The 20,643-nt window shown below is 43.0% G+C and overlaps 1 protein-coding gene across 5 annotated transcripts in view; it reads right to left on the reverse strand.

Annotated features, from left to right (window-relative positions):
* The window catches only part of CNNM1 (cyclin and CBS domain divalent metal cation transport mediator 1), a 67,787-nt gene that overhangs the window by 34,577 nt on the left and 12,567 nt on the right, over positions 1-20,643 (reverse strand). For all 5 annotated transcript variants that reach the window (XR_004060053.1, XM_030940892.1, XM_030940891.1 and 2 more), the window contains exon 2: positions 2,282-2,425. Coding sequence is in view for 4 of the 5 variants with exons in the window: in XM_030940892.1 (XP_030796752.1) it covers positions 2,282-2,425 (144 nt within the window). In the remaining variant the exon portion in view is untranslated. The remainder of the gene's footprint in view (positions 1-2,281; positions 2,426-20,643) is intronic.

Consider the following 20,643-nt stretch of genomic DNA (forward strand, 5'->3'; position numbering starts at 1 on the left):
CTCATTCTTTTTAAAGCTTGTCTAAATATATCTACCCCCCCCCTCCCTTTTTTTTCCTTTCTCTTTTTGGTACAGGAAATGTCTCCTTTGGTTCTTTCTCTTTTGTTTTCCCTGAGTTTTGAGTAAAATTTTGAAACTGCTAGCCCATCTTATCTGCATTAAGGGGAACAGGGAAAAGGATTTGGGTTTTCTCCAAACTTGGCCTAAAGGGAAACAGGGCTGTGGGGGAACATCTGGTGCAAGCTGAGTGGCTGCAGTGAGAATGAAAGGGAATGAACACTTGTGGCAGGAAAACAAGGCCCCAGAATCTGGCTCCTTGGTGTGCCCTCTCTCCTTTTGGGGCTTGCTTTTGGGTTTCCTTCTAGAAGGGACAAAGTGCCCTCCTGCCGGTGCAGCTCTTCCATGGCTCACTCTGACTCTGGGACTTTGCAGTCATCTGGCCCCTGCTTTGACACTCCTTTTGCTCAAGTCACAGTGGGCAGACCTAGACCCAGGTGTCCAGATCACCTGAGGTCAGGGTCATGCAAGAAGAAAGACAGTATCCCTGGCTTCTGGGCCTTTTCACAGTTCTTAAGGAATCATGCCAGCAGCTGATTTACCCTAATCTGCTCCTGTAGAAAGAGGATCACTCAGCAAAAGAGTAGCAGATACAGTTTATCAGCCTCGCTCTCACTAGTGAGCAACTTTCTGATTTGTATAAGTTTGCCTAAATAGTTCCCCTCTCCCCCATCAGATTGCTACTTAAAATGGCATCATTAGGGAATCATTCCTCTGCTTGCCCCTTCATTCCTTAGATTTTAATAGTGTGTGCTTGAAGCCTTAATGTTGTTCAAACAAGTGCCCTGGGAGTTTACTCATTTAGACTATTATCAGCACCTAACACCTTAGTGTGAATGGCTTCACCAGTTTATTTGAGACATCCGGGATTTTTCTTTTTTTTTTTTTTTGAGACAGTCCTCCCAGGCTCCCATGCTGGAATGCAGTGGTACAATCTCAGCTCTCTGCAGCCAGGACCTCCCAGGCTCAAGGGATCCTCCCACCTTGGCCTCCCAAGTAGCTGGGACTACAGGCATACGCCACCACACCTGGCTAACTGTTATATTTTTTGTAGAGATGGGGTTTCACCATGTTGCCCAGGCTACACCTGGGAATTCTAAATCATGAGTGGCAGGCAGAGGTTGGGGAGGGAGAGGACATTTCCAAGCTCGATCCCCACATGAGGAAGACATGCCTGGTTGGGGCAAGCACAGTAGTGCCAGGCTCTTGGAGGGAGGTGCCATGATTCTCCTGCTTGTTTTTGTCAAGGCCTGGCCCACCTTTAGGGTTGATCTCTTTGTCCAAAAGGAAGGCACCCTTTCTGCACTGCTCACTGCCTTATGGCATCAAAGCTCTTTCTACCAGGAGCCAGTTTCTGAAAGGCCGCATCTCACAAACTAAGGACCCAAGTCTGAAATGAGTTATCTCTGTGAGGAAGAAAAGGATGGCTATTCCATGAGATTAAATTCTGAGGAGGTAACAATTCCTGGCCTAGGGACTCCCATGGACTTAGATAACATTCCAATCCTAGAGACAAAGCATGCCTTTGTAGTGTTTGCAAGCAAAGTTTTGATAAAGTTCAGTAACCCAAAGTATTCACATCTGCATAGAAAAGTCTATATTGTTCCTGAGTGAGGGAGTTAGGACGGGGAGCAGACCAGAAAGAAGGAAACAGAGACAAGAGCAGGGATTCTAGTGGCAGGGAGAGAACAGAAACCGAGGGTGGTAGGCTGAAAGGCGTAAGAGGCCAGGGAAGTGTGTAAGAAGGAATATTCCATTTTTGGCTTAGGTTGTGAGTAGGCAATCTCATGACCGTCTCCACTGCTCACTGCTGTTCTGGTGTGAGTGGAACCCCTGTTGGGGTCTGCATCTAGGTGAATGAAGCAACCAAACAAGAACACGGGGGACAGAAACAAGGGCAGAGAGGCCTCTGGGCACCGTCCTGGGAACACTGTGTTGCCTGTAGTCCCTTTTCTACCCAAAGGCTGGGAGGTCTCCTTTTCATAGTCTTGGCTCAGTTCCTGAAGGCTGCCTCCTGATAAACACTTAGCTAGCATGTTCCCAGTGACTCAGAAGTGATTCCAGCTAGGGTATCTTGCCACAGCAGCACCTGGCATAAGTGGCTGACACACATCAGGGCACAGAATTTGCCCTGACACCCTTTCTACAAATCAAACAAGGCCTTACCTGAGAGTCTTGGAGGGAAATAAGATGACCCTGGGAACAGCCAAGGCTGTGCACTTACTGTAGAGATCCGTTTCATCCAGGATCTCTGACTTGATGATCTCCTCTATGATATCCTCCAGTGTGACAATGCCCATCACCTCATAGAAAGGGTCTCCTTCTCCCTCATTATTCACCCGCTGGACAATGGCCAGATGAGATTTTCCTAGAGAACAAATGAAATCACAGTTAAGTATCGGGGACATCTTCATAGACCTTTCTTTGTGAGAAAAATGATACAAAGTTGCGTCTGACCAATCTCAGGACTGCACTCATCCCTGGACCTCCTTAAAATATGAAGTTTTTATGCAAGGGCTTATAAATGTAAACCTTATTCTTTTAAATTTGTGTTTCTATTTAGGGAAGTTACTGAATATACTCAAAACCAGCTGATTTTTTTTCTTTGAACTTTTACATATTAGCAAGTATGTGTTAGCTGATATAATATATACGAATTGAAAGAGCAATAATTTAGAGTCAGAATTATGGTAAAAGTCATTCTCCTCCCCAAGCCCCCTTCCCCACTAACTATCCCAGTTACTATTCCTTGGCAAATCATTTAATTTCCACTGATTTACCATCTCTTATCTAGAATCAGGAAATAATGCCAGTGTGGTGATTTTAAAACATGGCCTTCGTGGTATGCCTCCCACGGAGAGGTGTGGTCTACAGCCCCTTCCCTTGAATCTGGGTGGGCTTGTGACTACTTCAACCAAAAGAGAATGGGAAATGAATGTCCATTATAAGATTTCTGAGGCTAGGTCATAAAGGCATGTAGCTTTAGCTGCAAGAACATTGTAAGAAGTCTGACTATTACCCTGAGGCCACCATAGTGGAGAGGCCACATGTAGGTGCTTAGGTGCCAGTCCCAGCTGAACCCAACCTTCCAGCCTTCCCACCTAAGTGCCAGCGAAGAAGCTGTTTTGGAAGTGGATCTGCCAGTCTCAGCTGATCCAGCCCCTTGTCTCACTTACTCCCAGCCAGGCAGGCAGCCTGCCTGCCTGCCATCCTTCCTTCCTTCCTTCCTTCCTTCCTTCCTTCCTTCCTTCCTTCCTTCCTTCCTTCCTTCCTTCCTTCCTTCCTCCCTCCCTCCCTCCCTCCCTCCCTCCCTTCCTTCCTTCCTTCCTCTCTTTCTTTTCTTTCTTTCTCTCTTTCTTTCTTCTCTCTCTCTCTCTTTCTCTCCTTCCTTCCTCAGCCTCCCAAGTAGCTGGGACTACAGATGCCCGCCACCACGCCAAGCTAATTTTTGTATTTTTAGTAGAGATGGGGTTTCACCGTGTTAGCCAGGATGGTCTTGATCTCTTGACCTCGTGATTCTCCCACCTTGGCCTCCCAAAGTGCTGGGATTACAGGCGGGAGCCACCTCACCTAGCCTCTCCCCAGCCTTTCAAGCAGCTTCCAGCTGTGGCCCCAGACACTGTGAAGCAGAGATAAGCCATTCCTGCTGTACTTCTTTGGAATTCCTGACTCACAGAATCTGTGAGCATAATAAAATAGTTGTTGTTTTATGGCTCTAAGTTTTAGGGTAGTTTGTCAGTAGCAATGGTAGCTTGAACAATCAGTACCTGTAAGGTGATTGTGGAGCTCCAATGACCTAGTGAATATGTGAAAAGACTATAAACTACAAGATGTCACTGGCAGAGAATTCACAGACTTCATTTTTATTGACTGATGACTGAATAATAATAGTTTCCATTTATTGAGGTCTTACTATGTGCCAGAGAACTCTAAATTTATCTATTTAATTCTCATAACAACCACTGAGGTAAGTGCTATTCTCCACATTTTACAGATAACAGAACTGAGGCACATATTGGTTAAGTAGCATGTCTGAAGTTACATAGCCTGTAAGAGCAGAGCTGGATTGCAAACCCAGGTAACTAGGTACAGTACTAACCTGGGGACTGAAGTTTTGTCTAACATTCCTGCTTCATATCAGTTTGTTTTCTTCTGCTGTATGGACGCATTTCCTGGTCCTTTCTCTCTCTCTCTTTTTTTTTTTTTTGAGGTGAAGTCTTGCTCAGTCGCCCAGGCTGGAGTGTAGTGGTGCAATCTCGGCTCACTGCAAGCTCCACCTCCCAGGTTCACGCCATTCTCCTGCCTCAGTCGCCTGAGTAGCTGGGACTACAGGTGCCCGCCACCAGGCCCAGCTAATTTTTTGTATTTTTAGTAGAGATGGGGTTTCACTGTGTTAGCCAGGATGGTCTCGATCTCCTGACCTTGTTATCCGCCTGCCTCGGCCTCCCAAAGTGCTGGGATTACAGGCGTGAGCAACCGTGCCCAGACTCCTGGTCCTTTTTCTAAAATGAAAATCTGGTTGGTTCTTTTCCTTGGCTCAGAGACATTTAAGGAGAAAATCTGGGGTACTGACTCAGATGTTATTATGATAAACAATAAAAAGTAAGTTCATGCTTTATTAGTACACTTTATAAACTCTTGCTTAGCCATTGCTAAAAAATATCAGTCAAGAGGAGTCATCAGTTTGCAGGAGGCATAATTAACCATTAAAATGTAAATGAACTTCTGTATCAAATATCTGAAATCATAAGATAGCTACCCCTTGGAGTTTTTAAACTAAAACGTACTGTACTGATCTGATCCTGTTACAACTCTCCTCAAAAACCCTCTATGGCTCCCTACTGCTTACAGAATCAAGTCCAGGCTCATCAGTTTGGTATAATATCATCAAGATTCCACAATGTGGCTCTTCCCTGTCTAACTGTGTGCCCTGCTACATCCCCCAATCATTCCACACTCCATGTGTACCAGGTTACTACCACTTCCTCGATTTCTCTTCGCCATTGCCGCCATCTCCCCTACCGCCAACTTTGAGCTCTAGCCTAGGTACCAGCTCTCCAAGAAAGCTCCTCCTGATCTACCCCACTCTGAATCTGAACCAACCTCTCTATTTCAGCATTTATCACAAATTGCTACTTCCTGTAACTAGCAATGTATGTGTCCTACACTAGACAGCATTTCCTCCTCAGATCATGAACTGCTTTAGAACAAAGGATCATATACTTAAATAAGGTTCCCTCCATATATCGGACAGCCAATCAGTGCCTGATGAACTGAAGACTGAATAAAAACTCATAATTTATACAATAGGTGATATTAAAACTGGATACTAAAGAAAGCCTTTATTTTCTGATAAAATATAATTGTATGTTTAAATTAAAATTTAAACCCTTTAGAAAGGTTCTAAAATTATCCTTTCTGAAAACAACTACATCCTACCCAGTTGGGCCAAAGTACTTTGTAGCTTAAATTAGATTATATTAATTGTTAGAATGTGCTCAATTTAAAGTTTTTCATTTCTAACACATTTTTCTTAACTTATGGCACCTATTCTTACTTTTCTGCTAACATGTGCTAGCAGATGACAAAACAAATGACTAGTATAATGAAAAGCCTTGGAAAAGTGATTTCATAAAATTGTTTCCTATAACTGGATTTTTTTTGTAATGTGAACCCTGGAATACATATAATACAGCCATACTCCCTACCACTAAGATAATTTTTTCCTATGATGAAATTAAATTAACAGTTTTTGATCTTTTGCAGAGTACGATAATTTCCACATGAAAAACCGCCATTGCTGTATACTCTGAAAGTTCAGTTTGAGGACACACTATGTTATCCCCAAGCAACAGAGACTTTCAGCTCTAATTATATCATATTTAAGATAATGTGCCCAGGTAAGCTATTTAGAAACATTTTATTATTTACTCTCGGCCTCTGAGCTTCCCTCCAAAGCCTGTCAAGATCTTCTAAGACAAATGAAGGAAGCCATTTCTTCTTATGTACAGACCGGCATGGGAATTGCTGATCACAATCCTTATTCCGAGTTGGCACTCACAGAGACAAGAAAACCAGCTGTTTCCATGACACACATACCATACACACTCATGAAAGGTTGGTCTTTTAGAGCCCTATGCCTGCACCTCCCCTACTCCCTTCCTGGGCCCTAGAGGTGCTGGGGGTGGCCCTATGTGAAGCCAATCTTGAGACAAGCACAAGTCACTCCCTCTTGCCACAGCACTTTGCACACATCTCTGTACTGGCATTTATAATAACAATGATAGCTGTTATTATTATTATTGAAGCTACCTTTTGCTATGCACACTCCAGGGGCCAGGCACAGTGTCAGGCATCGCACACACATTATTTCACCTTGTTTTCTATTTATATGTGATCTCCACCCCCACCTGTGAGGGTAAGCTCCCTGAAAGGCAACAGGTATGCTACGTCCCATTTACTTCTGTTTCCTCAGCATCTAGAATAGCACCTGGCATATCATCAGTAAGGAAATACAAATCAAAATCTTACAACACTTACAAATACAACTCCAAAAGTGGGCAAAAGATTTAAGTAGATATTTCTCCAAGGAAGATAAACAATTGGTCAATGCACATGAAAAGATGCTTAACATTGAGAAGTCAACAACTAGTAGCTGATAACTGGATATCCACATGCAAAAAAGTGAAGTTGGATGCCTACCTCATACTATACATAAAAATGAACTAAAAATGGATCAAGCACCTACATATAAGAGTAAAAACTATAAAACTCTTAGGAAAAAAAATAGGAGAAAACCTTACCATAGGCAGTGATTTCTTAGGACACCCAAAACACAAATAAAAAAAAAATAGATCAAATGGACTTCACCAAAATTAGAAACATTATGCAAAGTACACCACCAAGAATGGTAAAAGACAATTCACAGAATGGGAGAAAATATTTGCAAATTAAAGGACTTATATCCAGAATATATAATGAAATATTACAACACATAAAAAACCAACTCAATTAAAAGGTGAGCAAAGGATTTGAACAGATATTTCTCCAAAGAAGATATACAATTGGTCAATAAGCAAATGAAAAGATGCTTAACATTGTCATCACGAAGGAAATTCAAATCAAGATGCTAATGAGATACTTTATACCCACAAGATGGCGATAATAAAAAAGACAGATAATAACAAATGTTGGTTAGGATGCAGAAAAAATTGAACCTCTCAGACATCATTGGTGGGATTGAAAAATAGTCTGGTGGTTCCTCAAGATGTTAAACACAAAATTATCAAATGTCCTGGCAATTCTACTTTTAGATAAATGAAAATATATGTCCACACAAAAACTTGTACACAAATATTCAGAGCAGTATTATACCTAATAGCCTAAAAGTGAAAACAATCCAAATGATTCCAAACAAAATGTGTTATATCAATACAATTGGATATTAACCTGCCATAAAAAGGAATGAAGTACACTCTACAACATGGATGACCCTTGAAAGCATTCTGCAAAGTGAAAGAAGCCAGACACAAAAGGCCATATGTTGTATGATTCCATTTATGTAAAATTTCCAGAATAGACTAATCTATAAAGGAAGAAATTAGATCATGGTTGCCAGAAGCTGGGGAAAGGAGAGTGTGGGGCATGCCTAAGTGAGTACAGAGTTTCTTTTGGGGTGATGAAATGTTCTGGAATTAGATTAGTAGGGATGCTTGCACAACTCTGAATATACTAAAACACATTAAGTGTGCACTTTAAAATGATGAGTTTTACGGTATGTGAATCTTATCTTAATGAAGCTATTATTTTTTAAAAAGAAAGCCAATTGGAAAAATTAATAATCCATACCTGAATGAGCAGGAAGTTGGTGTGGCTGAAAGTTACAACCTACAACACAAGTTGAGTAAAAGTAGGGACTGCTTCATAAAGAGAATAAGTTGAAATGAGAGGAATGCTGGTTTGGACTTGGGTAATAATTTACAGTACACATTATCTAGGATGTGTGGAGAGTAAAAATGGTCTCCCACAGGTGAGGCCACTGGGAGACCAGAAATAGGGGAGAAGGCACCATATTATGAGTTATGTGCAGGTGGAAATGGTGAACAGGGATGAGGGCTTGATCACAGACGAGAAGGAAAATATGAGAACAAAGAGTTGTTGGCCTGGGACATAGCGGGTTCACATCTTTCAGAAACCTCATCAACTCTCGGGGATGACTTGTGAATATTTACAACTCCTAAACCGGGTCCAACTGGGGCAGTGGGGGCTCAAATATCCCAAGTGTTTCCATCTTTCTCCGGGCAAATCCTCGTATCTAACACACGTTATTTCTCCTCTCTACCTGTTCACCATTTCTACCTTTACTTCCTAATGGCATATGTCATAGAGTGGCTTAAGTTTTGGTTTTTCTCTTCTGCCTTCCTATGAGATTATGTGAATGAGAACTGTGGCCTTTTCTGTTGAGCCATCCCTCTACAGACTAGCAAAACTTCTCAAATGCCTTCTCACAACTATTAGTCCGATCTCAGTTTCCTTCCAACTTCCTAGAAAAGTGAGATGCCTGTGAAATAATTTAGGCTAATAATGAAGAAGAATATCATTTATACAGAACTTCATAGTTTGTGAGGAGGCTTTATACAGAGTACAGAAGAGCACTGAAGTTGGATGTTCTTCAGGACCTCCTGTACCCCTCATGGTGTGAATTAATGATTGGACAGGCTCTCAGCTTTCTCCAGAATCTATTGAGACATGTGTCTTGTGCATATTTTTAAACAAGTTAGCCTTGTTTTCAACTTCCATTAAAGAATTCTATCTCATTTGGTGGGCATTTTCCTTGGTGAGGAGGTGGTGGTGGCGGCAGAGTGGAAGCAGAGACTGTATTCCCTTAGGATCATTACTGCAAACAAGACCACATGGTAAAGTCATATTAAGCTACAGATGTTGAGGAGCAGACTAAGCTAAGTTTGCTCCACACACTCTCAGTCTTGAATCAGGTCCAAAACAATTGGGGCCCTGGCAAAGTCACCCTTCCAATTTCTAAAAATAGTGAAAGTGACAAACTTTAATCCTGCTAAGTCCAAGGGCATAATGTATCTCATAAAGATTCAGCGGAGGCAGAAGGTACTTCTTTGGGTGGAAAATTCTTGAATGATACCAGTTTATGAGGCATTTTTACATGTTTCTTGAGCATACTACTGTGCCATTGAACATCAATAGATGAGAAATCTCTGGGCTGTGTTGAAAAGTAAAGGAACAGTGGGTTTTATGAAAATGCACTTTCTAAAAATGAAGGCTACATCTGTCTCTGAGGTCTAAAGAACATATTTAACTCTGGGCTCACTGGTGTCTCACTTCGGATCTGGTGACTGCAAACTCTTTGGCCTCTGGCTTGATTTTCTGCCATGTTCCTGGTGCTCAGCCTCAACAGAAGCCCAGCACTGACCTGATGGCCTTTCCTGATTTCTACCAGCTGTGAGCTCCTCAAGCCTTGGTTTGCTTCCCTCAAGCCTTGACTACTTCTTCCCAGCCCAGCCTCTGATTTACAATCTCTGGCTCCAATCCTGCCCACATCTTGTTGAGACACAACAAAGATGAACTGCAACTGAGATTTGAACCTTGTTTGGACTGCAGTGTTGAGATGCATTTGGGTGGAACAGGAGAAATAATCCTCAATGAAGCCTGAGGGGTTGGAGTCATACTTCTCTAGGATTAACTGATATTTACTGGTGATCTATCTTTCCTCTATGAAACAGGGCCACCTGGTAAGACCCTCCACTCTCAATGCTTTGGAATGCATCTCACCTAGTTCAATGGTTTTCAATGCTGGCTGTGTATTAGAATTACCTGAGAAGTTTTAAGTATATTCTGTTAACATAACTGGATCTCATACCTGGAAATTCTGATTTCATTGGTGAGGGGTGGCGTCAATAGTTTAAAATGACCCCCAGGTGAGTCTAACGTTCAGCCAAAGTTGAGAACTACTACCTTGGCTTATGACATTGGTCCTCAAAGTGTGATCCTTGGACCACCAGCATCAACATCACTCGAACTAATTAAATATGCAATTTCTGGCTGGGTGTAGTGGTTCATGACTGTAATCTCAGCACTTTGGGAGGTTGATGTGGGAGGACTGCTTGAGCCCAGGAGTTTGAGACCAGCCTGGGCAATATGGGGAAACCCTGTCTCTAAAAAAAATACAAAAATTAGCTGGGCACGGTGGCATGTGCCTGTAGTCCCAGTTACTAGAGAGGCTGAGGTGGGAGGATCACCTGAGCCTGGGGAAGTTGAGGCTGCAGCAAACTGTGATTGTACCACTGCACTCCAGCATGGGCAACAGAGCAAGACCCTGTCTCAAAAAATAAAAAAATAAAAATGCAAATTCTCAGGCCCAACCCTAGACCTAGTGAATCGGAATCCCTGGGGGCATAGTCCAGTGATCTGTGGTTTAATAAACTTTACAGGTGGTTTTGATGCAGGTTAAAGTTTGAAAACCACTGGTTTATGGGTAAGATTTGTCCAATGGTTATGAGGAAGAGAAATCAGTACCGAGACGTCTAGTAAATCCTGGTCCCTTTGGTGTACCTAGCTTAAAGATCACAAGATGCTAAGTACTCATGAAAAGAACCTCCCAAAACAAAGGGTAGCTGCAGTGGCAAGGTGATTAATGCTGTATCTTATACTGTGTGAGTGGCTGTAGTATTTTGTTGACATGGGCAAAAAGTAGTCATTGACTCTTCAACGCTGGGTTTGGGAAAGGGTCTCTTTGTGGCTTCTGTACCAATCTCCTCTGAGACACGCTTGAGATACCACATTACCTATTAGGCTCTTGGCACATTTGAGGTCAGTAAAATTACCCATTCCAGAAGGTCAAATTAGTGTTTTCCATGACCCCAAGAATCCAAAGTGCAGTCGTAGTACTGGTTACTGGCAGTGTTCTACCTAAGGTTTTATATCACTACCTCGTATCAACATACTCGAACTACAAGTCAGATTTCTTAGAAGATGAGGTTTTCAGGCATTGCTTTTAAAGCAGTGGTTCTCAAATGGAGCTGATTTTGCCCCCCAGGGGACATTTGGCCATGCATGGAGACAATTTTGGTTGTCACAACTTGGGGCAGGGAATGCTACTGGCATTTGGTGGGTAGAGGCCAGGGATGAAGCTAAACATCCTTCAATGCACAGCACAGTCCCCAACCACAAAGAATTACCTGGCCCCAAACATCAATACTATTGAAAGCCCTGGCCTGTTGGGGGTGGGGTGGGGGGAGGGAGAACATTAGGAAAAATAGCTAATGCATGCTGGGCTTAACACCTAGGTGATGGGTTGATAGGTACAGCAAACTACCATGGCACACGTTTACCTATGTAACAAACCTACACATCCTGCACATATACCCCGGAGCCTGAAATAAATAAAAGTGTAAAAATATACAGAAAGGCAGTGACAGCAACATCACAACTGTATTTTGATATTTGAAGAAGCTAAAATAGCTTCCAAAGTCTTTAATGAATATAGCCTCATCTCTTCTACATGGTTTAGGCACATCCATAGAGAAGAGCTCTCAAGGACCCCATTAGCATACCTCCGATGCCTTGGGGGAACAAAAAGGCAAATAATTGATTTGCTTCCTCTCTTCTTCAAAAATAGCTACAGCGCTTTGGTAACTGTTCCCAAGATAAAATATAAAAGCTAGGAGGAAAGCATATTGCTTGGAAATAGAGAACTAAGCAAAATCGTTTTAGGATTTTATGGTTTCTGTCTCACTTGTGACCTTCACCTTATAAAATATAGTGGCTTTTGCTACGTTCTTCTTCCTGGTGTGCTTGCAGCATCTTTTATTCACTTGGCAGACAGAATTGAGTGTCTCCTCTTTCTTACTTTGGTCTTGGTGACTCGGTACCAATGGAAATGTATTCCTTGGAGAAGCAGCATGAACACTACCTGGGCCTTTGTTCAAAATGCAAGATCTGAGGTCCCATCCCTGCCCTACAGAATCAGGATCTTGCAGGTCCAGATAGCTGTTTTTTTGTTTTGTTTTGTTTTGTTTGTTTTGTTTTGAGACTGAGTCTCGCTCTGTCACCCAGCTGGAGTGCAATGGCGCAATCTTGGCTCACTCTGCCTCCTGGGTTCAAGCGATTCTCCTGCCTCAGCCTCCAGAGTAGCTGGGACTACAGGCGCCTGCCACCACTCCCAGCTAATTTTTGTATTTTTAGTAGAGATGGGGTTTCACTGTGTTAGCCAGGATGGTCTTGAACTCCTGACCTCGGGCAATCCACCTGCCTCGGTCTCCCAAAGTGCTGGGATTACAGGCGTGAGCCACCACGCCCAGCTGAAACACTACTCTTGACATGTGCTACTCAAAGTGTAGTCCTTGGATTGGAAACATGGTATCACTTGGGAGCTTGTGAGGGAAGCAGAAATTCAGGCCCTCATCCTAGCCTTCTGAATGAAAATTTGCATTTCCTCAAGGTCTCCAGGTGATTATTGGGCACACTTGGGTATCAGAAAACCTGGTCAAGACTACTCTACTTCTCTTCCCACCCTTATGACTGGAACTTTTCTGTTTCCATTGTGGATTTCTTTTTATAATCCTCACCTACAGATAAATATATCTTAAAGACTCCGACTCAGTGATTCTCAACCCTGGCTACACATTGGAGTCACCTACTGATGCCTATGTCCTACTCACAGAAATTCTGATCTAATTGATCTTGGATGAGGCTGGGACACTGGAAGGTTTAAAACTTCTTCAGGTGATTCTAATGGGCACTTGCAGTTAAGAACTTCTGCTCCGGTCCTTGATCTTCTGCTCATCTCTCCTGTTGATTAAAGATCCCAGCAAAGCCTATTAATTTAAATATCACCATCACCTCTTTCCTGAGAACTGGATTTATATCTGAACATAGGTGTCTATTTTTTTGTTTTGAGACACGGCCTCACTCTGTTGCCCAGGTTGGAGTACAGTGATGCAATCTCAGCTCACTGCAACCTCCGCCTCCCAGGCTCAAGGGATCCTCCCACCTCAGCCTCCTGAGGAGTAGCTAGGACAACAGACTCAAGCCAGCAGGCCTGGCTTTTTTTTTTTTTTTTTGTAGAGATGGGGCTTTGCGATGTTGCTCAGGCTGGTCTCGAACTCCTGAGCTCAAGTGATCTGCGCACTTTGGCCTCCCAAAGTGCTGGGATTACAGGTGTGAGCCACTGCACCTGGCCTCGATGTCTATTCTGAACATCCATCCTGTTTTAGATAGTTTGCCTGAGGGGTCCTCTTGTCAAAATCACTTAACCAAATAGGAACTCCTAATCTTCAAGACACACTGCCCCTGCTCTCCCTCCGTCTTTGATACACTGCCCCTGCTCTCCCTCTGTCTTCACTACAGTAAATGGTACCATTAACTCTAGTTACCCTAAGTCATAACCCAAGAGTCATCTTTTATCTTTCCTTTATGTCGGTTTAGAAACAAATCCCCACATTCTTTCAATTCTTCTTCCTTTATTCTTTCAACAAGTACTTACTGAATGACTACCATGTGCCGAGCACTCTTCTAGGCACTTGAAATGCAGCAGTGAGCACAATGCACAAAATCATTTTCCTCCTGTGGCTTACACTCTTGTAAGCAGAGGTAAGAAATAATAAAGCAAATACATATGTAAAATATATAGTGTAAGGCTGGGTGCCGTGGCTTAAGCCTGTTATCCCGACACTTTGGGAGACTGAGGCAGGAGGACTGTTTGGGCCCAGGGGTTTGTGACCAGCTTGGGCAATGAATCAAAACTTCATCTTTATAAAAAATTAAAAAAAAAAAAAACTAGCCAGGTGGGGTGGTGCATGCCTGTAGTCCCAGCTGCTTGGGAGGCTGAGGCAGGAGGATTGTTTGAGCCTAGGAATTTGAGTCTGCAGCTAGCCATGATTGCATCACTGCACTCCAGCCTGGGTGACAGTGAGATGTTGCCTCAAAAAAAAAAAAAAAAAAAATATATATATATATATATATATACACACACACAATCATATATATATAAAAAATATATATATAGCACAGTGCTAAGGGGAAAGCAAAGCAGGGAAGAGTGACGAAGGAGTGTGTGGGAGTGAGAGAACAGGTGTTACGATTTTAGGGAGTGGAGACCCGGGATGAACTCCCTGAGGTGATGTTTCAATAAAGCTCTGAAGGCGGTGAGGTAGGGAGCCCTGTGGAGATCTCTGCAGCAGAACAATGTGTAAAGGCCATGCACTGGGAGTGTAACTGCTTAAGGAATGGCAAGGAGGCCAACGCGGTGGCTGTAGAATGTGGGAGAGGAAAGTAGTGGGAGCCAAGGTCAGGGAGCTGAGGGGTGAGGGAGGTGCTGATGGGACAGAGCCAGGAAGGCCTTTGTAAGGACTTTGGGTCTTCCTCTTAGTGACATTAAAAAAAAGCCATTGTAACATTTTGTGTGTGTGTGTGTGTGTGTTGCAAAAAGGTGATATGATCTGACTTATGTATGTGTGTTTTTGTTTTTTTTTTTGATACAGACTCTCGCTCTTTCCCCCAGGCTAGAGTGCAGTGGCGTGATCTTGGCTCATTGCAGCCTCCGCCTCCCGGGTTCAAGCAGTTCTCTGCCTCAGCCTCCCAAGTAGCTGAGATTACAGGTGCCTGCCACCATGCCAGGCTAATTTTTTTTTGTATTTTTAGTAGAGATGGGGTTTCACCATCTTGGCCAGGTTAGTCTTGAGCTCCTGACCTCGTGATCCACCCGCCTCCACCTCCTGAAGTGCTGGTATTACAGGTGTGAGCCACCGTGCCTGGCCGACTTATGTTTTAAAAGGAACTCCAGCTGCTGTGTTGTTCTTTTTTTTCTTTTAACTTTTATTTTAGGTTCAAGGGTATATGTGCAGGTTTGTTATATAGGTAAATTCGTGTCACCGAGGTTTGATATACAGATTATTTCATCACCCAGGTACTAAGCATAGTACCTAATAGGTATTTTTTTCTAACCCTCTCCCTCCTACAGTGTCTGCCGTTCCCCTCTTTGTGTCCACATGTTCTCATTATTTAGTTCCCACTGATAAGTGAGAACACGCGGTATTTGGTTTTCTGCTTCTGCATTAGTTTGCTAAACCACTGTGTTAAGAATAGACATAAGGCCGAGCGCAGTGGTTCACGCCTGGAATCCCAGCACTTTGGGAGGCTGAGGCAGGAGGGTTGTTTGAGCCCAGGAGTTCCAAGATCAGCTTGGACAACACAGTGAAAGCCCATCTCTATAAAAAATTAAAAATATTAGCTGGGCATGGTGGCTCATACCTGTAATCCCAGCTACTAAGGAGACTGAGGTGGGAGGATCACTTAAGGGGTGTGTTTGGCAAAAAGAGTAGGAGCTCAGTTTTGGGCAGGTTTAAGTTTGAGACGTCTTTTAGACCTCTAAGTGGAGATGTTCACTGGCAATTGGAAATGTAAGTCTGGAGTTCATGTTGACAAGTTTGGCAGAATGAATGAAATAACCGAGGGAACAAGAGTAGACAGAGAAGAGTTCAATTTCTGAGCCCTGAGGCACTGTAACATTTAGAGGTCACAGAAATGCAATTCATGGAACAAATATTTGAGCATCTGCTATGGGCAGGCACTGTGCCAGGTGCTGAAGATACATCAGTGGATATGATGTAGGCAGAATCAGTAAAGGAGATTGAGGAGGAGTGTTCGTATGTAATGAAGTCTAAGAGATTTTTTTTCCTCTTCTAATTAAAGGTATCCTTAATTTCTATGCCCTCATCCCATCTTGGACAATTGCACCAATATCCTAACCATTCATCCTTTTGCTTTTTCTAGCTCTAATACATCTTGTACACCAAAACCAGATTAATGATCCACCAAATACTGCATTTGTGAGGTCACTCCCCACCTCAATCACATGTAGGAGGATCACATAAGACTAAGCAGGATCATTTCTGAACTCTTCTCCCTTGCATTAAGGGCTCCCATGATTTTTTGGTATATTTTTTGCCTTCTTTCCCACTACTATGTCAAAACGTATCATGCTTAGTCCCCATTCATAAAATAGCTGGTCCAGAGGCAATCCAGAGCCAAGTGTGGTGGCTCATAATCCCAGCACTTTGGGAAGCTGAAGCAGGAGGATCACTTGAGGCCATGAGTTTGAGACCATCCTGGGCAAGATGGTAAGACCCCACCATCTCTTAAAAATTTTTCTTTAAATTAAAAAATATAAAAGAAAACAAAAATAAAATAACTGGTCCAAGAATACTCAGCCAATAAATGGTGAAGCCAAAACTGGGCCCTGGCTAGGATTTGCGGAAAGCTTCAAGACCCAACTAGAAAAGGCTGGATACATTAAGCTCAGGCCTCTCAGATACAGAACGAGTCTTGGAGACTGCCTGGGTGGCCAGTTTGACTCTCTCTCTCCAGGTTCAGACTAACCATACCCAGGATCCCCTGCTTAAAAATCCCATGGTGACCCAGAGTGATTTGGCTAACCTTTGGCAGATGGTGTCATTCTCAGGACACAAACCAACCTCAGATATGAGGATGATACATTGAAAGGCAAATAGGGCCAACTTTAGTCATCACTTAGTTCTGGGCCAGCCAGGGAGTGTGGTCAGTCCAGTCTAGTCCCTGGGAGAAGACAGACATGTGGACTCTCAGGGGCGCTATTCGAAGTAAGCTAGACACCTGAGATGATCTTTAAATCTACACTTTTGAAGGTTCTCATTGCAGCTGCAGACAGCCTACAGATTCTTCAGTGTTCTCCACATCATTTTTGATCTAAACCAAGCTGAATCCTGAGACTCCATTTCCCAGTTTTTGCCATAGTAGTTTCTGCAATACCTACTGTACATTAGGTGCATATGTTACCTCTGGTCTTCATCATATCTCTGCAAAAGGGGGATTGTTATTACTAAAATATAGATGAGTAAACCGAGATTTGGAAAAATAAAGTGACTTATCCGAGGACAAATATTAGTATGTGATGGAGCCAGGAACAACCCCAGGTCTGTCTGCCTCCTGATCTTGTGCTCTTTCCAACACAATGCAGACTCCACATTCCTGGCCAAATCTCAGGTTTACTGTCTCTGACGTGTTAACGGCAATGGGCACATATTCTGTAAATGCCTAGAGGCTGCAGGAAGGCATGGTGAGCTAATGCCTGGCACCTCCCTAGTGATTAGCAAGGGAGGAGAAGGGCTTTGACCTGGGAAGGGGAAAGGAGTCACAATTCCACCTCCTCGCTACACTTCTGCCTTCAAGTCCAAGCCTTCCTATGTTTAGCCTGATATTTTATTTTAGTAGACTGCTTGGAGCTTTGAGGAGTTTTGTTTATATGGCTGTGATATTTGTTTATATGGTCAGGTTTTTTTATTTGCCTGAGATGTCTGAGGAAGGGCAGAGTGATGGGGGAGGAAACTGAATTCTAACTGACGACAGGATAAAAGAAATAGAAAGAACCTCCCACGGCCCATTTTTCATCCCCTGGGCCCTCCCCAAAGTAAACAGCCTTCAATTTTGTTTTCTTATTATACATAGTTTTACATGGGCTGGATCAGAGAGAGAAAGAACTTGTTATACAAGATGACTAACTGTATACAATTCATTTAACTAGATCAGGGAGGTAAGAGGCAAATGGTGGAGTCTCTTTAGGGCTACACAGGAACTGTCTTCAGCCTTCACAGTAAACTCACAACGTAGTATCACTATTCCCCCCATCCCCCCTTGTTTTTTTGGAGTTGGAGTCTCTCTCTGTTGCCTAGGCTGGAGTGCAATGGCATGATCTCAGCTCGCTGCAACCTCCACCTCCCCAGTTCAAGTGATTCTCCCGCCTTAGCCTCCTGAGTAGCTGGGATTACAGGCACCCGCCATCATGCTTGGCTAATTTTTATATTTTTGTAGAGATGGGGTTTCACCATGTTGACCAGGCTGGTCTTGAACTCCTGACCTCAGGTGATCCGCCCACCTCGGCCTCTCAAAGTGCTGGGATTACAGGGGTGAGCCACCACACCTGACCTATCTTCCTTCTTCTTAAAAGGGGAATAGGCTGGCGCAGTGACTCATGCCTGTAATCCCAGCACTTCGGGAGGCCGAGGCGGGCTGATCACCTGAGGTAAGGAGTTTGAGACCAGCCTGGCCAATATAGTGAAACCCCATCTGTACTTAAAACAAAACAAAACAAAACAAAAATTAGCTGGGCGTGGTGGCAGGTGCCCAGCTAATTTTCGTTTTGTTTCAGCTACTCAAGAAGCTGAGGCAGGAGAATCGCTTGAACCCAGGAGGCAGAGTTTACAGTGAGCCGAGACCATGTCACGGCACTCCAGCCTGGGCAACAGAGGGAGACTCCATCTCAAAACAAAAACAAAAAAAAAAAAACAAAAAAGAAGGAAGACAAGTCTCAGAGTGATATAGTGAACTGCCCCAGTCATAGCTAGTCAACGAAGGTGCTGGGATCTGAGTTCAGGCCCCTGGGCCCCTCTGTCTGTGTCTGTGTCCATGACTCCATGGTCTGAGGTGGCAAGTCACACATGTGAGTTCTGGTTCCACCTCTGTCACTAACATTGAGCAGGACACTTCTGTCTTTAGATCTCTGGTGCTGCATATACAAAACAGGGGTAAAAAATGCTGACCTCACATTTATGGTGAGCACAAAATGAATTACTAAATTGGACATTTTGTTTATATGGCTGTGATATTTGTTTATATTAAAAACATTAAAAACATTTGCCAATAAATAAATGTAACGCCTTTGCAACTATGAGGGATTATCATTGCTCTTTTTAGTATTTGTCCTTTCTGTGCCTCAGCTTTCTCAGTCATAAAAGATGTACCAGCTGGTCACGGTGGCTCATGCCTGTAATCCCAGCACTTTGGGAGGCCGAGGTGGGCAGATCACCTGAGGTCAGGAGTTTGAGACCAGCCTGGCCAACATGGTGAAACCCCGTCTCTACTAAAAATACAAAAATCAGCCAGGAGTGGTGGCGGGTGCCAATAATCCCAGCTACTTAGGAGGCTGAGGCAGGAGAATTGCTTCAAACTGGGAGGTGGAGGTTGCAGTGAGCCATAATTGTGCCACTGCACTCCAGCTTGGGTGACAAAAGTGAGACTCCATCTCAAAAAAAGCAGGGGGCGGGGGAAGGTGGGACCAGGTTCCATTTTTGGTTCTAAAATTCTATGCTTTTATAAGTATAAACAGCTCTGGGCTACAAAACAGTTTGGTTTCACAGGGTACTTCTTTGCAATGATATATACCAGAATTTTAACAATGCTAACAGTTAGAGCCTCCTGTGTTTATGAAGGGCTCTGAGCTCCTAATCTTTGTATCTTAATATTTGAAAGCCTCCTTTGGAATGAGATGAGAAATAGCTACCCTGACACATGCTAGATTTTTTTTTAAACCTATACAATCAAGTGAAATCACTCTCTACTAAATCAGGAAGAGAAACACAAAAATGTTATTCTACCAATCTTGCAGCAACTACCTTGATTTGGAAAAACAAAACTGTCCCTTTCTGTAGCTTAAAAAAAAGGCTGTGCTTTATAGTAATTATCCTGCTCTACTTTATCAGAAATAATCAACACCTTTAACACAAAATAACTTCTTGAGCCACTAAAAGGCAATTATAAAAAAGCCAACCGTGTCATCCAAAGCACCATGGTAACCAACATCACTAGGGCATGAAAAAATAGTTGTTCGTCACTAGAATCTAAGCCAGTTGGTGGTTTGGCTTGCTAAGCAACACTGTAAAAATAGCAGAGTAACAACCCATTATCTGGAGGTCTGACTTCCCACTGTTTTGAATATGGTCCCAGAAAGAACTGTCCCAGGTCTCTCCATTGACTCCATACCCTAGGCTTACAGTCAAAACCTGACTAATCATTTAACCAACAAGTACTGATTGAAGCATACTGTATATCAGGCACATGATTCTCAACATGGTATTCACTTAGTTTATCAGTGCAACAGAAACTATAAGTGAGATGAACACAGGAAGAGTGGGTTTGTGGAGAATGGTGGAGCAGGGATTTGCTGGAGGCAGGTTCAAAGAGAACTAAGAGCTGTTAGCCAGAGGACAGAGAAAAATGTAAAAAATAGGGAATACAACATAAAATAACTACACTCTCATGATCATGATCCTGCGTCATCAAGAAAAGATTAAGTTATATTTAGAATCCTTTGTTAAGGAAGGCAGGAATGGGTATAAAACATTTCAGAAATATCACCATCAAAAATGGTTAAAACATACAGTTTTAGCATTTGAAGGAAACAAAATTATGTTTGACAAATATCTCCTGCTGCCTAGCTCCCCGTTTTGCTGGAATAAAAGCAGCATTATGATAATGGCTTTCCCAGTGTTCAGACACAGTGTCAGCTCCCTCTCTGCCTTTCTTTTTCACCTCAAACTCCTGCCTCAGCTGGAATATTCTTTCCCTTCATAATTGCTTAGCAGGGTCCTTCTCCTTTTAAGGCTGAGTTGAAATTCCACTTTCTCAGAAAAGTTTTCTCAGATCATCCTGGGACTATTTCTCCCTTTCCTTTTCACCCACAGATATTTTCTGGATTCCATTGTCTGGACCCCAGGCTGCTTCGTATTATCATTTCCATCATGACCC

Source organism: Rhinopithecus roxellana, chromosome 11 (assembly GCF_007565055.1).
Source record: "Rhinopithecus roxellana isolate Shanxi Qingling chromosome 11, ASM756505v1, whole genome shotgun sequence".
Lineage (NCBI taxonomy): Eukaryota > Metazoa > Chordata > Mammalia > Primates > Cercopithecidae > Rhinopithecus > Rhinopithecus roxellana.